The 17,405-nt window shown below is 32.4% G+C and overlaps 1 protein-coding gene across 14 annotated transcripts; it reads left to right on the top strand.

Moving 5' to 3' along the window:
• Nucleotides 1–99: 99 nt before the first annotated feature.
• Nucleotides 100–6,227, top strand: LOC123225735. 14 transcript variants are annotated; one of them, XM_044649862.1, is made up of 10 exons: nucleotides 160–248; nucleotides 625–704; nucleotides 1,400–1,476; nucleotides 1,579–2,717; nucleotides 2,809–3,100; nucleotides 3,516–3,719; nucleotides 3,811–3,984; nucleotides 4,749–4,946; nucleotides 5,048–5,161; nucleotides 5,707–6,227. In XM_044649862.1, the coding sequence occupies exons 4-10, from the start codon at nucleotides 1,603–1,605 to the stop codon at nucleotides 6,055–6,057; spliced, it is 2,448 nt and encodes an 815-aa protein (XP_044505797.1). In that variant the 5' UTR covers nucleotides 160–248; nucleotides 625–704; nucleotides 1,400–1,476; nucleotides 1,579–1,602; the 3' UTR covers nucleotides 6,058–6,227. The 14 variants fall into 14 exon arrangements, with proteins under 14 accessions (XP_044505804.1, XP_044505806.1, XP_044505805.1 ...); XM_044649866.1 differs by having other exon boundaries at nucleotides 1,583–2,717; XM_044649861.1 differs by having other exon boundaries at nucleotides 1,400–1,472; nucleotides 1,583–2,717.
• Nucleotides 6,228–17,405: the final 11,178 nt, after the last annotated feature.

Raw genomic sequence — 17,405 nt, forward strand, 5'->3', positions numbered from 1 at the left:
TGTAGGTATACCAGTAAAAACTTATTCGTAACGCGTAAATGTTAACCGGCAATACCCGGCATTTTCCCTATCACCGACAGCCCTCTCCCGGTCATCCACGCCCGTACTGCCAACCAACAACGAAATTATGCACGCTTTTTAAATGCCTCTATTCCCGCACTCAGCATCCCCATGACGAGAGAAGAAATAACTCACTGCCAAGAATTGAATGTGGTGATCCCGAAGAGCAAGCTTTTGTAGCTAGTAAGGTCCATTTCGATTATTCTCTTTCTTTTTAATTACTGGCATTAACTTTGACTGCGTTTTCTATGTGCTGCTTGTCTCTTTGCCGGAAACCTGCCGCTAAGGGCTTCACGAAACGCTCTGTTTTGTTTTTGCTAGATCTTGTCGTGCATTGTTGAATTTTCGTTTTCTACAGTAATGAGTTTGAGTGTTCTTTTATGAGATTTTACTCTGTTTGAGCTCACGTTTCAGGTTTGTTTGCTTGTTTGGTTTGGATTTGATGATGTCGCTCTCAGTTTAGCATGCTTTGCATTGCATAATTTTCTGATTTGATGTTGTAAATTTAGTTTATATGTAGTCCAAAGCTTATTTTTAGCTGTAATTATGGTTAATTGTGAGCAGATCAACTTTTATTTTTTGAAGCGATATCCAAGAGCAAGTACAGAGTAGATGTACTAAGGATTCTTCTGCAGATCTTGTTTGTGAGTTGATTCAGAAACAGTGCCGTTTTTACTTTCCCATCAATATCTGTTAAATTTGTGATTGTTGCGCCAGTTCGGATTCTGATTAATGTCTTCTAAAGATTATGTTTTTTTTGCTTTTCTTTGATTTTCAACATTACCTTGCATGTAGCTCATATAATGAAGCAGACATGCAATGCGTAAAGCATATTCCATGAGTGTTTGCTGAGTAGAAAGGAATTTGTCCTCAAGCTAAGACTATAATCTGTGAAATGTTTTGTTGTGGACTCAAATTTCATCAATATTCATTGAATATGACCTTGATATTTAGTCATGAAACCGGTTATATCTGTACCAACTTACTTTTAATTTTCCAGAGGATTTGCGTGATTTACTATAGGTGTTTAAAAATTTGTAATTACTTTTTGTGCTGATTTAACGTGACTTTTATCCAGAGTGTTTTAAGGATTAGGGAATCGTACATGTGAGTTTTTCTTGTCTTTTATTTTCTGTGTTTCAAGAATCATTTTAGGCTTGACTGAATGTTAGGTCCAAAAAAATTATTGCATTCCATTTTGATGTGGTCCTGAGCGTTGCTATCACTGATAATGAAGCTCTTCCTATATAGCATGCTTTGTGAAATGCCACTGCAAATTTACCTTATAATTGGTGGGCCATTAAGTCTAACATGATTTTCCTCTGCTATCTAATGGCAGAATCACTCAAGGTATTCAATAATTGAGCAATCTGATGCACAATCCCCAAATAGATAAAGTCACATCATGACAAGTAGGTGCTTTTCTAGTTCTGGCAAACTGCTAAACAGCTTCTGTAAGGTTACTGGCTTTTGCTTTTCTTCCTCATTAGAATTTAGAACTTCTATATTTGGTTGTAGTTAGAAAGGTGAAACTACTCAAGTATGAAAGAGATTGACAGGAGGAAGCCCAATAATAAACAATCAAAGCCATCTGGAAGAAGCGAAAGGACAGACCGTAAACAGCATCAAGAAAATGGCAGGAAAAAATTGAATGCAAAAGAAACTGAATCTAAAGCTTTAATTGAAACTGAATCTAAGGCTTTAATTGCTGAAGGAGAATCGGTTAATTTAGTGAGTGATTCAAACACAGGCACAGACACCTCTGAAGTTTATGAAAATACGGTTATACATTATGTGGATGATGTCAACAGGTTTGAGGAGGTGTCTAAAGATTACAAGTTTAGTCCAGTGATTGGCAGAATGGATAAGGGTGAAATTTTGGATGATCACTGTAGTGATTTAGAGAAACAACCTAAGCAGGGGAAGGAAGAGGAATCAGATTCTGAGACAACAAAAGATTCAGTATCTTCTCAGGAGGATTCATTGATGGTTGAAGTTCAGAAAGTTGAAAAAGTGCCTGGAGTTCCTGAGAGTGTTGTCAATAGAAGTTTGTCAGAAAGCAGCTCGGTAGGATCAAGAGCGAGATCTAATCAAGATACGTATAAATCAAAAACCAAGGCATCGCAAAACACTCCAAAGAAATCCATAAAATCCAATAGAGGTGTTTCAGAAGTTACTGCCAAAAATTCTTCTGATAAAAATTCAAATAAAATGAGAGCCCCTTCTAAACCTTCATCAGAATCTTTTGAAGTAGCTGATGATAAAACTGCTGAAGAGATCAAGGAAACTGATGTTTTAAATGAGATCTCAAATGATGCTCAAAGTATTGAGAGTGATAATGAAACCATCGATACTGAAGAAAATGGTGAGCATGTAGATGAGGCATCTTTAAATAAAAAGATTGAAGCAATGGAAATGAGAATTGAGAAACTGGAGGAGGAGCTGAGAGATGTTGCTGCTCTTGAAATTTCACTCTATTCTGTTGTACCAGAGCATGGGAGCTCAGCACATAAGGTTCACACACCTGCTAGACGCCTTTCTAGACTCTTCATCCATGCCTGCAAGCATTGGACCCAAAACAGGCGAGCTACAATTGCTAAAAATACCGTGTCTGGGCTTGTTTTGGTTGCCAAGTCTTGTGGTAATGATGTATCAAGGTATATAAATTGTCTTGTTTAGTGTTTGAGTTTTAATATGTGGTCAGTTTTGGCACACAAACTATACTCATCTTCTTTTTTGTATGTCAAGGTTAAGCTTTTGGTTGTCAAACACCATTGTACTGAGGGAGATCATTTCTCAGGCATTTGGCATTTCTCGTCTCTCAGTCCCAGTTACAAGGTTAGCTGAGTCAAATGTGGCTAGCAAAAAAAATGAAGTGAAGTCTATGACTCTGAAATGGAAGGGTGCTTCTGTTAGTAAACAAGTAAATGGTCTGCTGCAGTTAGACGAAGACTGGCAAGAGACAGGAACTTTCAATACAGCATTAGTTAAAGTCGAATCTTGGATATTCTCACGGATTGTTGAGTCTGTTTGGTGGCAGGTAAAGTTTTCAGAGTCTGTTGATGAACTTGCTAAGTAATCTGTTCTTTTCAATTCACGGTGATCATTTGATGAAATCAGCCAGAGAACTTTTATATTTTTCCCAGTAAATTGAACTAGTGCATCACTTAATACAGATTTAATGATTCAGTTGGATATACTCTCTTAGATTTCAGTCAGTTTAATGGGAGATAAAGGAACCATCATTTAATTAAAGCTGTCAAACAATTGTTATTATGTTTTTCTCATTTAACTGGACTGAAATCAAGTCCTAAAATTGATTAATTATGTGACTGATTAAGTTCAATTATCTGGCTCCATTAAGTCAGTTTTAATGTAGATATGCATTGATAATTTCCTGAGTGCAAATATTATTTGGATTGACTTTCATGTTCCTTTTCAATGCTTTTTTTTAGGTTTTGACTCCATATATGCAGTCTCCAGCTTTGACAACCAATAAAACTACTGGAAACTTGTTGGGACCAGCCTTGGGTGACCAGCACCAGGGTAGTTTTTCTATCAACCTCTGGAGAAATGCTTTCCTAGAAGCTCTACAGAGACTTTGTCCTGTTAGAGCAGGAGGGCATGAATGTGGTTGCTTACCTGTTCTGGCAAGAATTGTATGTAGTTTATAGTATCTCTAAAATTTCTTTTGTTTCTCAATATCTGTATTCCTCTCATGCTGACTATCTGACATGATTATTTGATTAGGCTATGGAACAATGTGTTGCAAGACTAGATGTTGCAATGTTCAATGCCATTCTGCGAGAGTCAGCCCATGAGATCCCGACTGATCCCATCTCAGATCCTATAGTAGATTCCAAGGTTCTGCCTATTCCAGCTGGTGATTTGAGCTTTGGATCTGGTGCTCAACTCAAAAATTCTGTATGTATTATGTTTGCATAATTTCTGCATAGTTGAACTGTTTATCTAAGCATTTTTTTTCTAAAATTTGACCACATTGGCCACTGCAAACAAGCTCTCTTCTGTTCCACTGACTTGTTTGCTCTCTGACAGGGGAGAACAACGTCTGTCCTTTTAATCTCTACTGATGACTTTACTTTGGAATAAATAATAAGAATGCCCAGATATTTGCAGCAAATGGCAATATAGACTGATGAATGTTCTTTTCTTCAGTTTGGCTATGAAACGGTGCCTAGAAAGTGGGATAGAATTTTATAAATTATCAGCAGTGGAAAAATCTTTTGAAGTTTTGCTTGCATTTCACTTTAGAGGACGAGTTTAAAAACGAACAAGGGCACTCCTCTGCTAGTTGCATCTTGTTAGAAATATTTGTGTCCTAGTTACCTTAACTCTTCTGCCTGAACTATTCCTTGTACCCTCCAAAGCTATTGAAAGTTCTTGGAATTAATGGATGAAGGTTGTTTCCAACATTTGTAATGTCACTTTTGAATCCAATGTTTCATGGGCTTCGCTCGTGGCTGCTAAGATCGCTAAAATTCAGCTTTCATAATGTTTTGTTAACATTATAGCTGTTGACTTTTTTATAGTATCTTCCCTCTTTATTATTGTAAGAAGTTGGTTTTTTTTTTCTTGGGACTTCCAAAAATGAGAAGTATTCATACATGCTTAAGTTTTGCAAGAAAAGATTATTTTTGTTGTGATTAAATAATCTACTTTCTATTCAGGTTGGGAATTGGTCTAGATGGCTTACCGATACGTTCGGCATGGACAGTGATGATTCTCTGAAAGATCAGCATAGCAGTGAGGATGATGACAGGCTTGATGGAGTTAGAGAGCCTAAATCCTTTGTACTTCTTAATGATCTTAGTGATCTTTTAATGTTACCAAAAGACATGTTAATGGATCGTTCAATCAGACAGGAGGTAAGTTTTACAATGGCAAAGAAATAATATGGGGATTTGTAGTTTTCATATTTCCTGTTGAGTCAATAACTTGATTGAAATTTCCGTTATCATGTTTGTAGGTTTGCCCATCAATTGGCCTTGCATTGATAAAACGGGTACTTTGTAACTTTACCCCGGATGAGTTCTGTCCAGATCCTGTTCCAGGAGCTGTATTGGAGGCACTAAATGCTGAGGTATGAACCTTAGATCATGTTTCTCTGTTTTCTCTATGGCCATTGAATTATCATAATTGTTGGTTCCTCTTTATACTGTTTTGCTAAATTACAATTTCTTTTGGTTCTCCTTTATACTGTTTTGCTAAATTACAATTTCTTTTGGTGCTAAAAGACGTGTCATTTGGCTGAGTTTACTTCATTCATCACTTAAGAACTTTGAATAATACGATGTATTCGAAATTTATATCCTAACTCTTATATCTCAGTGACATAACACTGTTGTAGAGATGTATGTGGTTCCATTTGTATATCTCTAAGATAGTGCATGTCACCTGGGAGTCAAAACTGGGATTATATAGCTCTGATAAAAAAATTTTGGGTATGTAAATTTCTATATACAAATACATTATGACAAGAAGAAATGGAACAAAGGAAGAAATAAAATAGTGGTAATAATTCTGTCTTAGAAAATAACAAGCCCATCGCAGATGGAAGCATCGACTTTGGCCTTCTGTATGCTACTCATGTTTATTGATGAGACCTGGTTTTTTCCATTTGTTTAGAGCATTGTTGAGCGAAGATTATCAGGGGATTCAGCGAGAAGCTTCCCTTATTCAGCTGCCCCAGTCACGTACACACCTCCTTTATTATCTGATGTGGCCGAAAAAGTAGCGGAGGCAGGAGGTAAAGCTCCATTGTCAAGGAATGTGTCTGCGATGCAAAGGAAAGGATATACCAGTGACGAGGAATTAGAAGAAATGGATTCTTCTCTTTTGTTGATCACTGAAAAATTGCCTTTATCACCAACTATAGCACCCAGTGGAAATGGTAATGGAAATCACATTGGCAAAGCCGGCTATAGAGGCTCGAATGCAAGGTATGAGCTCCTTCGTGAGGTTTGGACATCTTCATGAACATTATAAAAGAGTTCCATCTGTATATGTGGGTTTTTTTTTCCTTTTGAGTTAAGTAGTCAGCATTAAGAGAACAACCAAAAACTCTAAAATACAAATCCAAAAGTCCAGAGATTTTAAAATTTAAAGGAAATCTCAAAGGTCCGGAAGCCATTGGGTTTCTTTGTGTATTTGGTTGAGATTGTATTCAAACTGAGCTAACGAATAAACAGATAGTAAGCTAACATAAGTGTACATAGACGATAAAGGTAAAATTAAAAACATATATGAAAGTGTTGAAAATTCAATTAAGAAAGAAAGAGAGAGTTTCATATATAATAAATTTAAGTAAAAATGAGTAATATATAAGTGTGATAGCGTGAATTTTAACACAAACTAATTAGTTTTGTGTAATATAAGTTTCAATCTTCACATTTGTAAATTCAATATATATTTTCAATATGGTATTAGAGTATGAACTAAACGACGAGTTTAATAGTTTAAGTGTTTCTGGATACAAGTAATAATATATCCAGTTAAAAATTGGTGAGTTGAAAAACAAGTTTAACAGCTTAAGTGGTTGTATTTAAGCGAGGGTGTTGGAGACTTAAATAAAAAAGAAAGAAAGAGAGTCTAATATCTGATAAACTTAAATAAAATAAGTGGTATATAAATATGTAAATTGAATTTTAACATAAGCTAATTAGTTTTGTATAATATAGATTTTAATTTCATACTTGTAAGTCTAATATATATATATATTTGACAGAAAGCTTAAATTAACTACGAGAAGCACAAACATTCTTCAAATATTTATACAAACTTAAGTTAGCAACCTAAGTTGGTTTAAATAATATAAATTATTATTAATATATATTTTCTATTATAAATTCAATCAAATAACTCTGGAAAGATAAAAAGATTAAAGAATTGAAGTATGGAAGAGTAATTTAATTCGGATGAAGAAAATATGTTACAAATGAAGAGAGAAAGTGGGTATTTATAAAAAATATAACTATTTTTTCAGTCAAAGAAAATGATTACATACAAAACAAATTTTTACCAAGGCAATGATGTAGCACACCTTGGATTTAATGCATTCACATTTAAGTTTTTACATTTTCTTTTCATGTGGTGGAAAAATCCACTTTTGGTGAAACTTTTTTTTGGATTTTCATCACTTAAAGATAATTATATTAACTCTGTTAAAGAAAAATCTAGTTGGATAAAAATCAAAGCAAAGGAACATAATTATTTAATGTCTTATAAATTAGGTTCAGACATGCAAAAATTGTCTCAATAAAAATCTTTTAGGAAAACTCAATGGGATAAAACCTAGTAAAAGAAAAAAACAGTGTACGTTTTGTCTAATATGTGATAAACTTTAAAAATTTACCTAATAAATACTCCCTCTGATGAATGTTTCTCTTTTTTGTAGTGAGATTAATTTGATTGTTTGTTGAGTTGTGACATACTGATTTTATAAACTAGTTTTTAAAATTTGATGTTGGTAATGTTTTGGTGAACAAATTTGTAAGATTTTCACTAAATCTTATTTGTTTCACATCAATCTTTCTGCTCTATTGGAGTTCATGAGTGTAAAAAAAATTCGGTGAGATATGTTTGGTTTTGTTTTCTTTGATGTATCCATATCTAATTTGAGCAATATATGTTGTGTTGTCTTCATATAATATAAAATGAGTGTCAGTTGTAGAAGGAAGATTGCATGTATTTTGAATATAATGGATAACAGACCGTAATCATATGCATTCTCGGTTAGTTCATAAAGAGTTAAATTTCTAAATGATTTGAAGACATTGCAATCAAACTCTGTAAGTGATGAAAATCCAATGGAGTGTTACGGAAGGTGGATTTTTCCACCACATGAGAAGAAAATGTAAAAGCTTTGGTGTGAATGCATTAAATCCAAGGTGAGCTATATCATTGTTTTGGTGAAAATTTGTTTTGTATGTAACCGTTTTCTTTGACTGAAGAGGCGGTCATATTCTCTATAAATACCTCTTTCTCTTTTCATTTGTAATACATTTTTTTTTTCATCTAGAGTGAATTACTCTTCCTCTCTTTCAATTTTTTTTTTTCAATCCTTTCTTACTTCAATTCTTTAATCTCTTTATCTTTCTATAGTTATTTAATTAAATTTATAAAAAATCTTCAAATTGTAAATATGATACCATTATAAATAAAAATTCAAATAGAAGAATAACAAAAATTAAAGGGAAATTGAAATTTTTACTCTTATTTTAATCCATGTAAATATATATGCAATTTATTTCAAAATTTAAACAAATATATCACAACAGTAATGTACTTATCCAAAATACCCCTCTTGAAATGACCTATATAAAGATTCTCTCTTTTTCTCTATAACTTTTTTTCTCTTCTTTTTCAACGTTCAAGTAAGGAAGGAATCCCTACAGCATAAAAAAAATAAATTATTAATGGAAGAAGACACGTGATTGAATAGAAAACCTATGAGAAAACCACTATAAAAGATTCAATTTGAACACAAGGGAGAGAGACGAAAATTACTAAATTTATTAAGAGAATTAACATCTGCTGCAAAGACTTCATAACAAAATCATCTACATTTAGATCAGTCTTGACTTAACTCCGTATGTTATGTATTTTTTTTATGAACAATTGAAAATAAAATAAGTATGGTAGATTCATGTTCATAACTTTATGTAAAATTTAATTTTACTGTGATTTCATGTTGTTAGATTGTTTAATGCTATTATTTTATATTGTTTTTATTATTTAAAGTTGTTATAATATTATTTAATGTTGTAGTGATGGTTAAAAAATACCAAAATATAGGATAGAAAAAATTTCAGACGACGAGCAGATTGGTGTTAACGCTAAACCCCTGGGCCCCAGTGAATTTTTTTTTGTTTTTGTTTTTGTTTTCTTTCATTGCACTCAATTCTTTTGTTTTTTATGTTTATTTTAATCTGGTGTTTGTGTGTGTATTATTTTCCTTGTCTTGACAGAGTTACATAAAAAATTTTAAAATTGTCACTGTCATTTTCTTATGTTTTTTTTGTCTTGCCTTGATCAATTTTTGTATATCACTTGATGATATGATAGTTTAATGTGTTGTAAATACGTATGTATGAAGTTTGATTGCATTGATATTGTATTTGAGGCTTAATTAGAAAAAATTGTAAAGTAGTGTAATTTGGAGTTTTTATGTTTTTTAGGTTTATTTTTAATTATGATGGAAAAAATTGCATTTAAGATTCGCTATGGAGGCCAATAAGTTGAAGGTGATGATAATGTGACAAGATATATTGATGAGAATGTGAGAGAAATGTGTATTAACACAAATGTTGATTTTGAAAGATTCATTGCAAGAATCAATTATTATCTAAGACTCGATCAAAGTCAGTCAAATGTGCACCTATTTACACTAGGTGATGTGGGTCTGATGAAGATTATAGATGATAATGATGTTAAGTTTTTTACGGTTGTAGCAAGAAATTCACAAGGATACACAAAACTGTTACAAAGAGTCAAATTGATGAAAGGGACAATCAACAAGGTGAAGATGCTCATGAGAAAGAAAGAGAAAATCATTCGATAGATGAGTGGGCACATCCATAAAATTTTCAAGAGTTTGGTAGGAATTATGGAGTTGATGATGATAATGAGGACGACAAGGATGAAGTTATGAAGTAGAAGGTAATGAGGAGGATGATGATGATGACAACGAAGAATTCTTGGGGTTTGATTAGGACATGTACGGTGTTTCAAGCCAAGACGTTGGCAAAAGTTAAAGTCATGTTTGTAACGAGGGGGTTGAATGTAGCACAAAACGTCACGACTTTATGAATATTGAAGCATATTCAAGTCACATCTATAATTTAAATCCATTTCAATAGGTTCCTAAGCCTACTGTTGATGTTAAGAATACGGGTATTAGTAATCGGACAATACAAAAGGGTAACCATTTACAAGTGATAGGTTTTTATAACTCCAAGGTAGAATTGAGAGCATTATTTCGAATATATGCCTTAGAGATGAATTCAATGAAAGGTTGGTCGCTCCGATAACATACGGTCTAAGCTTAAGTCCATATACTCACAATGTAAATGATCGATACAAGCAACAAGAGAGTAAGATGGCGATTATTGGGTCTTATGACCTATGGATGAGACCAACACTTGGTCGTATGATCAAATATTGTCACACTATAACAAACTAGTACATAATCGTTAGAGAACATACTTAAGTCAATGTTTGTGGTTGATTGTATTTATCGACAAACGGAAATTATTTTAGACATAGCACATAGGTACAAAATTAACATATCCTACACGCAAGCACGACTTGCCAAAACGTATGCAATAAATGCATTACGAGGATCTTCAAAAGAGTCTTTCGATCTATTACTCGAGTATTATGATAATTTGAAGGTTAAGAATCTAGGAACTGACATGTATTGATATCGATCTGAAAAATAGGTTCAAATTTTTTTATGTGTATGGAGTGTTCTATAAGAGGGTTCAAACAATTCTGTTGTCCGGTGATATGCGTTGATGTTTCACACTTAAAGGGAAAGTATCTTGAATCTCTTTTCATTGTTACGAAGGATGGTAATAATCAAATTTATCCACTTGTATTCGGTATTGGGCACAAAGAGGAAATAAAAACATAGACCCCTTTTTTGACATACTTTAGCATGTGTATCGGTTATTTGGCCATTATTTTAGATCGTCATCATTCAATAATTACGTCGGTCACGAATGTAATGCATCATGTCTGTCATGGGTTTTGTAATTACTACATAAAGGGTAACATGCATTTGCAGTTAAAAAAAACTAAACATATTGAAGGATTATTTTAGAAAACTGCTAAGGCATATTGCCTCACGGATTTTTAAGCTGCTATAAGTAGAATTGCTAGAGTAAATCCTGCTGCAGCAATTTATTTGACCTATATTAGGTATGAAAGACAGTCGCATGCCCACTTTGGAAGATTGGGGTATAATATTATGACGTCTAATATTGTTGAGTCCGTCAATGCTTTTCACGGAGTGCTCGCGCTTTGTCTATCATCATATTAGTTGAGTTTTTTTTAAGCATAATGAAACATTGGTTTTTTAATAGGCGAAACATGACTGGTTCGCATGAATAAAATTTTAATGATATTTCTATTTTTTCATCGCATTTATTTTAGTTGTTTTTTTGTAGGTGAGAGATCTCACCCCGTTAACCTCATGGCTTCTAGCATCTTGTTTTGGCATATCACGAACATATTTGTATTGTAATGTCGACGGAGTGTCTAGCAGTTGAATTCCTTTGATGTATAGAAATTACTCGCCTTCATTAGGGGTCAGTGTCTTATATCGCATCATTAACTTCTTCACCTTCTTTAAGCTAATGATATATTACGTAGAGTCATATACATACAACTTTCAATTGTTGATATCCAATAAGTCACATACCCAATGTTGGTTGTCGATGTTAAAGGAAATGCATACCTGTAGCCAATGAAGAGAAATAAGTATCAATAATCAAATATATTGTAAACAACTTACAGTTATACACTACCTTGTCAATATTATTCTATGATTGAAAGAATTCAGTTGACTGTTGATGTGAGATGTCATTGATTTGATCTAAGAAAAATATGGGTCAGTTCCTTATTTTCACCTAATTGTTTAAACTCATCGTAGTATTGTAAGAGAAGTCTAATGAATTGGGTCGAAACAGTCGTCCAGTTGCTATTTAAAAAGATTTACAAAGTATTTTCATGAAAGCTTCGATATGTTGTGTATATAGTAAAATTACATTATAAGTTCGAAGTGATAACTAATATGAACAAATACAAAAGAAAGATACACCTGGTGTTTTCCAACCATTACTTTGGTGTTACAATTTAGGTCCATCATGGTTTGTTCATATAGACGATCATTTTAGTTGGTCCTCCAAGGAATACACGTTGAGTTCCATTATGTGACGTTTGATGTTACCACAGTAAGAACTTTGAGTAGATCGCAACCAATCGTGGGTCCAGATGACGGTCTTCAGGTATCGGCTATTTGTTCTTTTTTACCTTTGTTAGATCTGTAAATGGACTTACCAATTGTTTCCTTTTTCATAGCATATGTCTGAATGCTAACATTTTTTTAGTTGTCATCAACTTCTGAACAGTTGTTGATTGGTCATGCACTTGTTGTTGGACATCATCGTCCAATAAATCGTCCAACTAGAAAAAGTTCAAAAATTGATTCTTATCATTATTTTATAACACAACTAATTGAAATAAAAATTAAATATGGTGGATAATAACCTGTACTAATTCTGATATCTAAATATAAAAATTCTGATATCTAAATATAAAAATTCTCAAATTGTGCAATTCGATTATTTAATAATGTTTGAAATTCATGCATTTTCTCTGAAGCGTCGATGTTTGTTGTTGTCATTGGTCCTATATCTCTGTATGAAACATCGATGTTTGTTGTTACCAATACGATAGCATCTCCTCACGGAGCACCAATGACTGCCACTCCCACTCCGCGCGCATCATTGCAATGTATCGGTCTAATTGCTACTGCATCTGAGAGTTGATGCCTCTTCCATGTTTCATTAAGATCTATTGAAGACAATCGTATGATACACCACTGTACGATGTCTTGTGTATCGAGTGTCTACAAGCTCGCCATCTGGTGCTCTCGAGGATGGGAAGCGCAAGAAGTAGACATCTGTAGAGGGGAAACACGTACATTATCGGAGGCTTTATGTGACTTTCAGGGGTATGCACTACGAGAGGATAACACTTGTGAAGGGGATGTCTGTCCAATATGGGATATCCTAGGAACAACAGGTTTGGCACCTCGTGATGAAGAATTTGTATGAAAGCGAACGACGACTCTGAAGACGCTTTGGGGGTTGTCTGAAAGGCAATAAGACGATTTGACAGATATCATCATCGTTTGAATTTGCAGACTCGTCATCTGATGATGTTGATGGTGTCTGTTCTCCCATAATCTCCAGAGCTTGAATATACCATTCAGAGTTATGCTCAGTCTCGATCGGATGTAACGCAATTGTAATCCCCTTCTGGAACGTGAAGGAAATTTAAAAAAATTAATTAAATACAAAATGAAATAATAAAATATAAATGAGCAACTTACGAAAGGAGCATCCTAAAGTATCGATATGTCATCCCATGTAGGCAGTACAATTGTTTTCCATTTCAGAATACAAGGGATTTGATTATTTGCTTCCAAACGAAAGGAGCATTCCAAAGTATCGAATCGTCTCATAAATTCAATACTACACAATGTATAACATTTATAGGTAGTATTTACAATAGTCGGTATAAATGTAAACTTTATTTATTATATGATACTTGAAAAGTAATCGGGATCCCAAAATACTGTAACTGACAAGTGGGAGCAGATTTGTATACGACAAGTAATGTTCAACACAATACTAATATTTGTTATAGATACCTTTTCGCATCGAGTAAACTATTTTATTCAATGTCAATGTCCCCCATGGATATCGATTAAATACATCTAAATTGTACACTAAATGCAAAAAACGATAAGATATTTTAGTTTTGTTGTCCACCTCTAATAATCTTATAAACGTATAATACAAGACTGCGAATTTTACTACATCGTCATCATTGTCTCGCCAAATTTTATTGTTAGATGCTTGCTCGATCTCTTAATGAGATAACAACCTGTGAATGTTCGGGAAATATTCCTCTCTCAATCGAGACGTCTCCGTGGAATCAACATAATTGGACACATTCATGTCCTTCCCAAAAATTAGAACAGTGACTAGTACAAACTCAACAGGATTGAATCAAAATTCAATACCATTTATTTTGAATCACATTTCTTTGTTTGGGTTTTCACGATTGATCATACGAAATATCGCTTAAATAAATATGAGACTGAACCGTGATTTCGCCAAATCTAATAAGTGTCCAAAACAGAGTGTCTGAAAAATAGCTCTCTGAGTAAATGTTAGTTTATTCCTAATTATAGTCACAGTATCCATCTTTGTCTAAAGCAATATTGCACTCGAAATCTGTATACATTATAGAATCTTTACGCCTGTTATTGCTAGTTGATTACAAATGTCTGAAAATATATATTAATTAGTTAAATTACATTAAAAGATTAATGAAAGACAATCATTTTAATCACAGATTAATCAAACTAATGTAACATTATAATAAAAAAAATTAGATTATCAGTAAATTAATATACATAACGTCATTTTTCATAAAAAGAGAAAAAAAATCTGAGTGTTTATAATAATTGATGTAAGATTATCATTTTTGAGTTTTAAATGTCATTTAAGCTACATTTTATATTTGAATCACCAGCAAACAATAATAAAATTTCAATTTCCCATAATCAAATCTACTGAACTACAAACAATAATAAAATACATGTGGTGTTTTCACTCTAATTTTTTAATATTTCTTTTTCTCTTCATCTTTATTTCTTGTGGAAGTTTAGCTTGCTTTAATAATAATTTTAGTGAAATATTATGTCTTGGTGTTTCCGCCAACCATGGTACGCCACTCACCTAATTTCAAATTAATTTAAATTTGGACCAAATTTTAAATTAACTAAATCAAATCAAATTAATTTAAATTCGAACTAAATTAAAATTCAATTTACATTGAATTTGGATCAAAATTAAATTTAATATGATATATTTCTACTTCCATTTGATATAACGAAATATAATATGTCTTCCTATCATTACGTTGATAGTATTGATAATCGATGAAGTTATTTGTTAAATTTTCTTCGTGAACGAGAAAATAATATGATGATCTATGCAGAAGCAAATTCTTTTAGAGAAATATGAAAGCAAACAACCAAACATTTTTCGCAAAAAATATTTGTCAAAACTTGCACATATATATGGAAGCAAGCAAAACTTCCACGTGAAATGTAAGAAGACGCAAACAAGAGTATGAAGAATATATTCTCCCCTGATTGTCAGTGAATTATTAAAGCAAATGCACTATTTATATCTGTGAATTATTCATATATATTCATTATAATATTTCGTATTGATGCATTCATTATTCATATATATTCATTGTACTTGCTGAAAATATGGAAGTGTATTATTTCATCTTGATGCATTATTTATATTCATATCGGTGCATTATTCCATCTTGAAGTACTTGAGATTTTTTAAAAAAAATTTTAAATTCATAACACTTGAGACTTTTAAAAAAAAAAATTTAAAATTCATAGTACATGAGACTATTAAAAAAAAAAATTTAAAATGGTCGGTGTTGAGACTTTAAAAAAATATATATTTTAACGCCAACCCGTTTTAAAATGCAAAGGGTTGGCGTGCCAAACCTTTTTATTTACAAAGGGCTCTAATATAAGGTATGAAATGAATGTGGTCGAATTTGGTGGGTTGCTCTTTTTGTTTTATATCCTTATTTCGAAGAATTCTTAATCTGAAATCCGTTTTACTTTTCAGTTTTTTCTTTCTTCCTTTTGTTTTTTAAGCATTGACTCCATTTTGGAGCACTTGTTCTATTTTTTATAGTACAGTTTCAAAGTTGTAGAGAAAAAGAGAGAAGATCTCTCTAATTCTTTCCTTACTTGAAAGCTGAGAGAGAAGAGAGAAAAAGTTACAGAGAAAAAGAGAGAATCTTTGTATGAGTTATTTCAAGAGGGGTATTTTGAAAAAGTAAATTACTGTTATGGTATATTTTTTAAAGTTTTTAAATGAGTGACATATATGTATACACAGATTAAAATAAAGTTAAAAATTTTAGTTTCTGTATATTCTTGAAGGAAGGATTGAGAGAAAAAATTGAAAGAGAGGAAGAATAACTCAATCTGGATGAAGAAAATATGTTACAAATGAAGAGAGGAAAGAGGGTATTTATAGAGAATATGATTGCCCATTCAGTCAAAGAAAATGGCTACATACCACGCAAATTTTCGCTGAGGCAATGATATAGCTCACCTTGGATTTAATGCATGTGCACTCGAACTTTTACATTTTCTTCTCATGTGGTGGAAAAATCTGCTTTCCGTAATATTCTCCTTTAAATTTTCATCACTTATAGATAATTCTGTTAACTTTACCAAGGAAAAACCTAGTGGGATAAAAACCAAAGTAAATGAATGTAATTATTTGATATCTTATGAAGTGGGTTTGAACGTGTTAAAACTCCCTCATTAAAAACCTCACTAAAAAAATCTAATGGGACAAAACCTAGTAAAAAAAAAAAGTACAGTACATCTTTTGTCCAATATGTGATAAATTTTAAAAATTTTCTTGCTAAATGCTCCCTTTGATAAATGTTCTCCCTCTTTGTAATGAGATTAATTTGGTTACTTGTTGAACGATCGTATACCGATTTTACATATTAGTTTTTCAAATGTTGATGTTCGTAATATCTTGGTAAACAAATCTACAAGATTCTCACTATATTTTATTTGTTTGAAATCAATCTTTTTGTTCTATTGGAGCTCACGAGTATAAAGGAATTTTAGTGAGATATATTTAATTTTGTCTCTTTTGATGTATCCACCTCTAGTATGGATGATACATATTACATATAATATGAAAGGAGTGTCAGTTATAGAAGGAAGACTGCACACATTCCAGAGATAATGGATGACAAATCGTAACTATATGCATTCTCGATTGGCTTCATGAAGAGCGAAGATCTCTAAATGATTTGAAGACGTTCTAACTAAAGTCTATAAGTGATGGAACTCCAAGGGAAAGTATTACAGAATATTGATTTTTCCACCACATGAGAAGAAAATGTAAAAGATTGGGTGTGAATGCATTAAATCCAAGGTGAGCTACCTCATTGCCTTGGTGGAAATTTGCTTTGTATGTAGTCATTTTCTTTGATTGAAAAGGTGATCATATTCTCTATAAATACCGTTTTTCTCTCTTCATTTGTAATACATTTTCTTCATCTGGATTGAATTACTTTTCTTCTCTTTCAATTTTTTCTCTCAATCATTTCTTACTTCAATTCCTTAATCTCTTTATTTTTTATAGTTATTTAATTAAATTTATAACACGTTATCAATACCATCTGCTTCGGTATATCATCATAATCTTTCAATTATATTGTTATCTCAATTATTTTAGATATTTTAATTTTCAAAAATTGAAATTTTTAGTCTTATTTTAATTCGTGTATACATACATATTACTCATTTCAAAATTTCAACAAATATACCACAATAGTAATATACTTTCCTAAAATACTCCTCTTAAAATGACTATGCAGAGATTCTCTCTTCTTTCTCAACTTTCAAGTGAGGAAGGAATCAGAGAGAACCTCTCTTTTTTTCTCTGTAACTTTGGAAC

The sequence above is a fragment of the Mangifera indica genome, chromosome 9 (assembly GCF_011075055.1).
Source record: "Mangifera indica cultivar Alphonso chromosome 9, CATAS_Mindica_2.1, whole genome shotgun sequence".
NCBI classification, from domain to species: domain Eukaryota; kingdom Viridiplantae; phylum Streptophyta; class Magnoliopsida; order Sapindales; family Anacardiaceae; genus Mangifera; species Mangifera indica.

Bases quoted from the DNA above. Each gene is read 5' to 3' on its own strand.
- LOC123225735 (XM_044649858.1), top strand. From the start codon at position 1,603: ATGAAAGAGATTGACAGGAGGAAGCCCAATAATAAACAATCAAAGCCA. The intron at 2,718-2,808 runs GTATATAAATTG...TTGTATGTCAAG, and splicing joins TGTGGTAATGATGTATCAAG to GTTAAGCTTTTGGTTGTCAA. The intron at 3,720-3,810 runs GTATGTAGTTTA...TTATTTGATTAG, and splicing joins TACCTGTTCTGGCAAGAATT to GCTATGGAACAATGTGTTGC.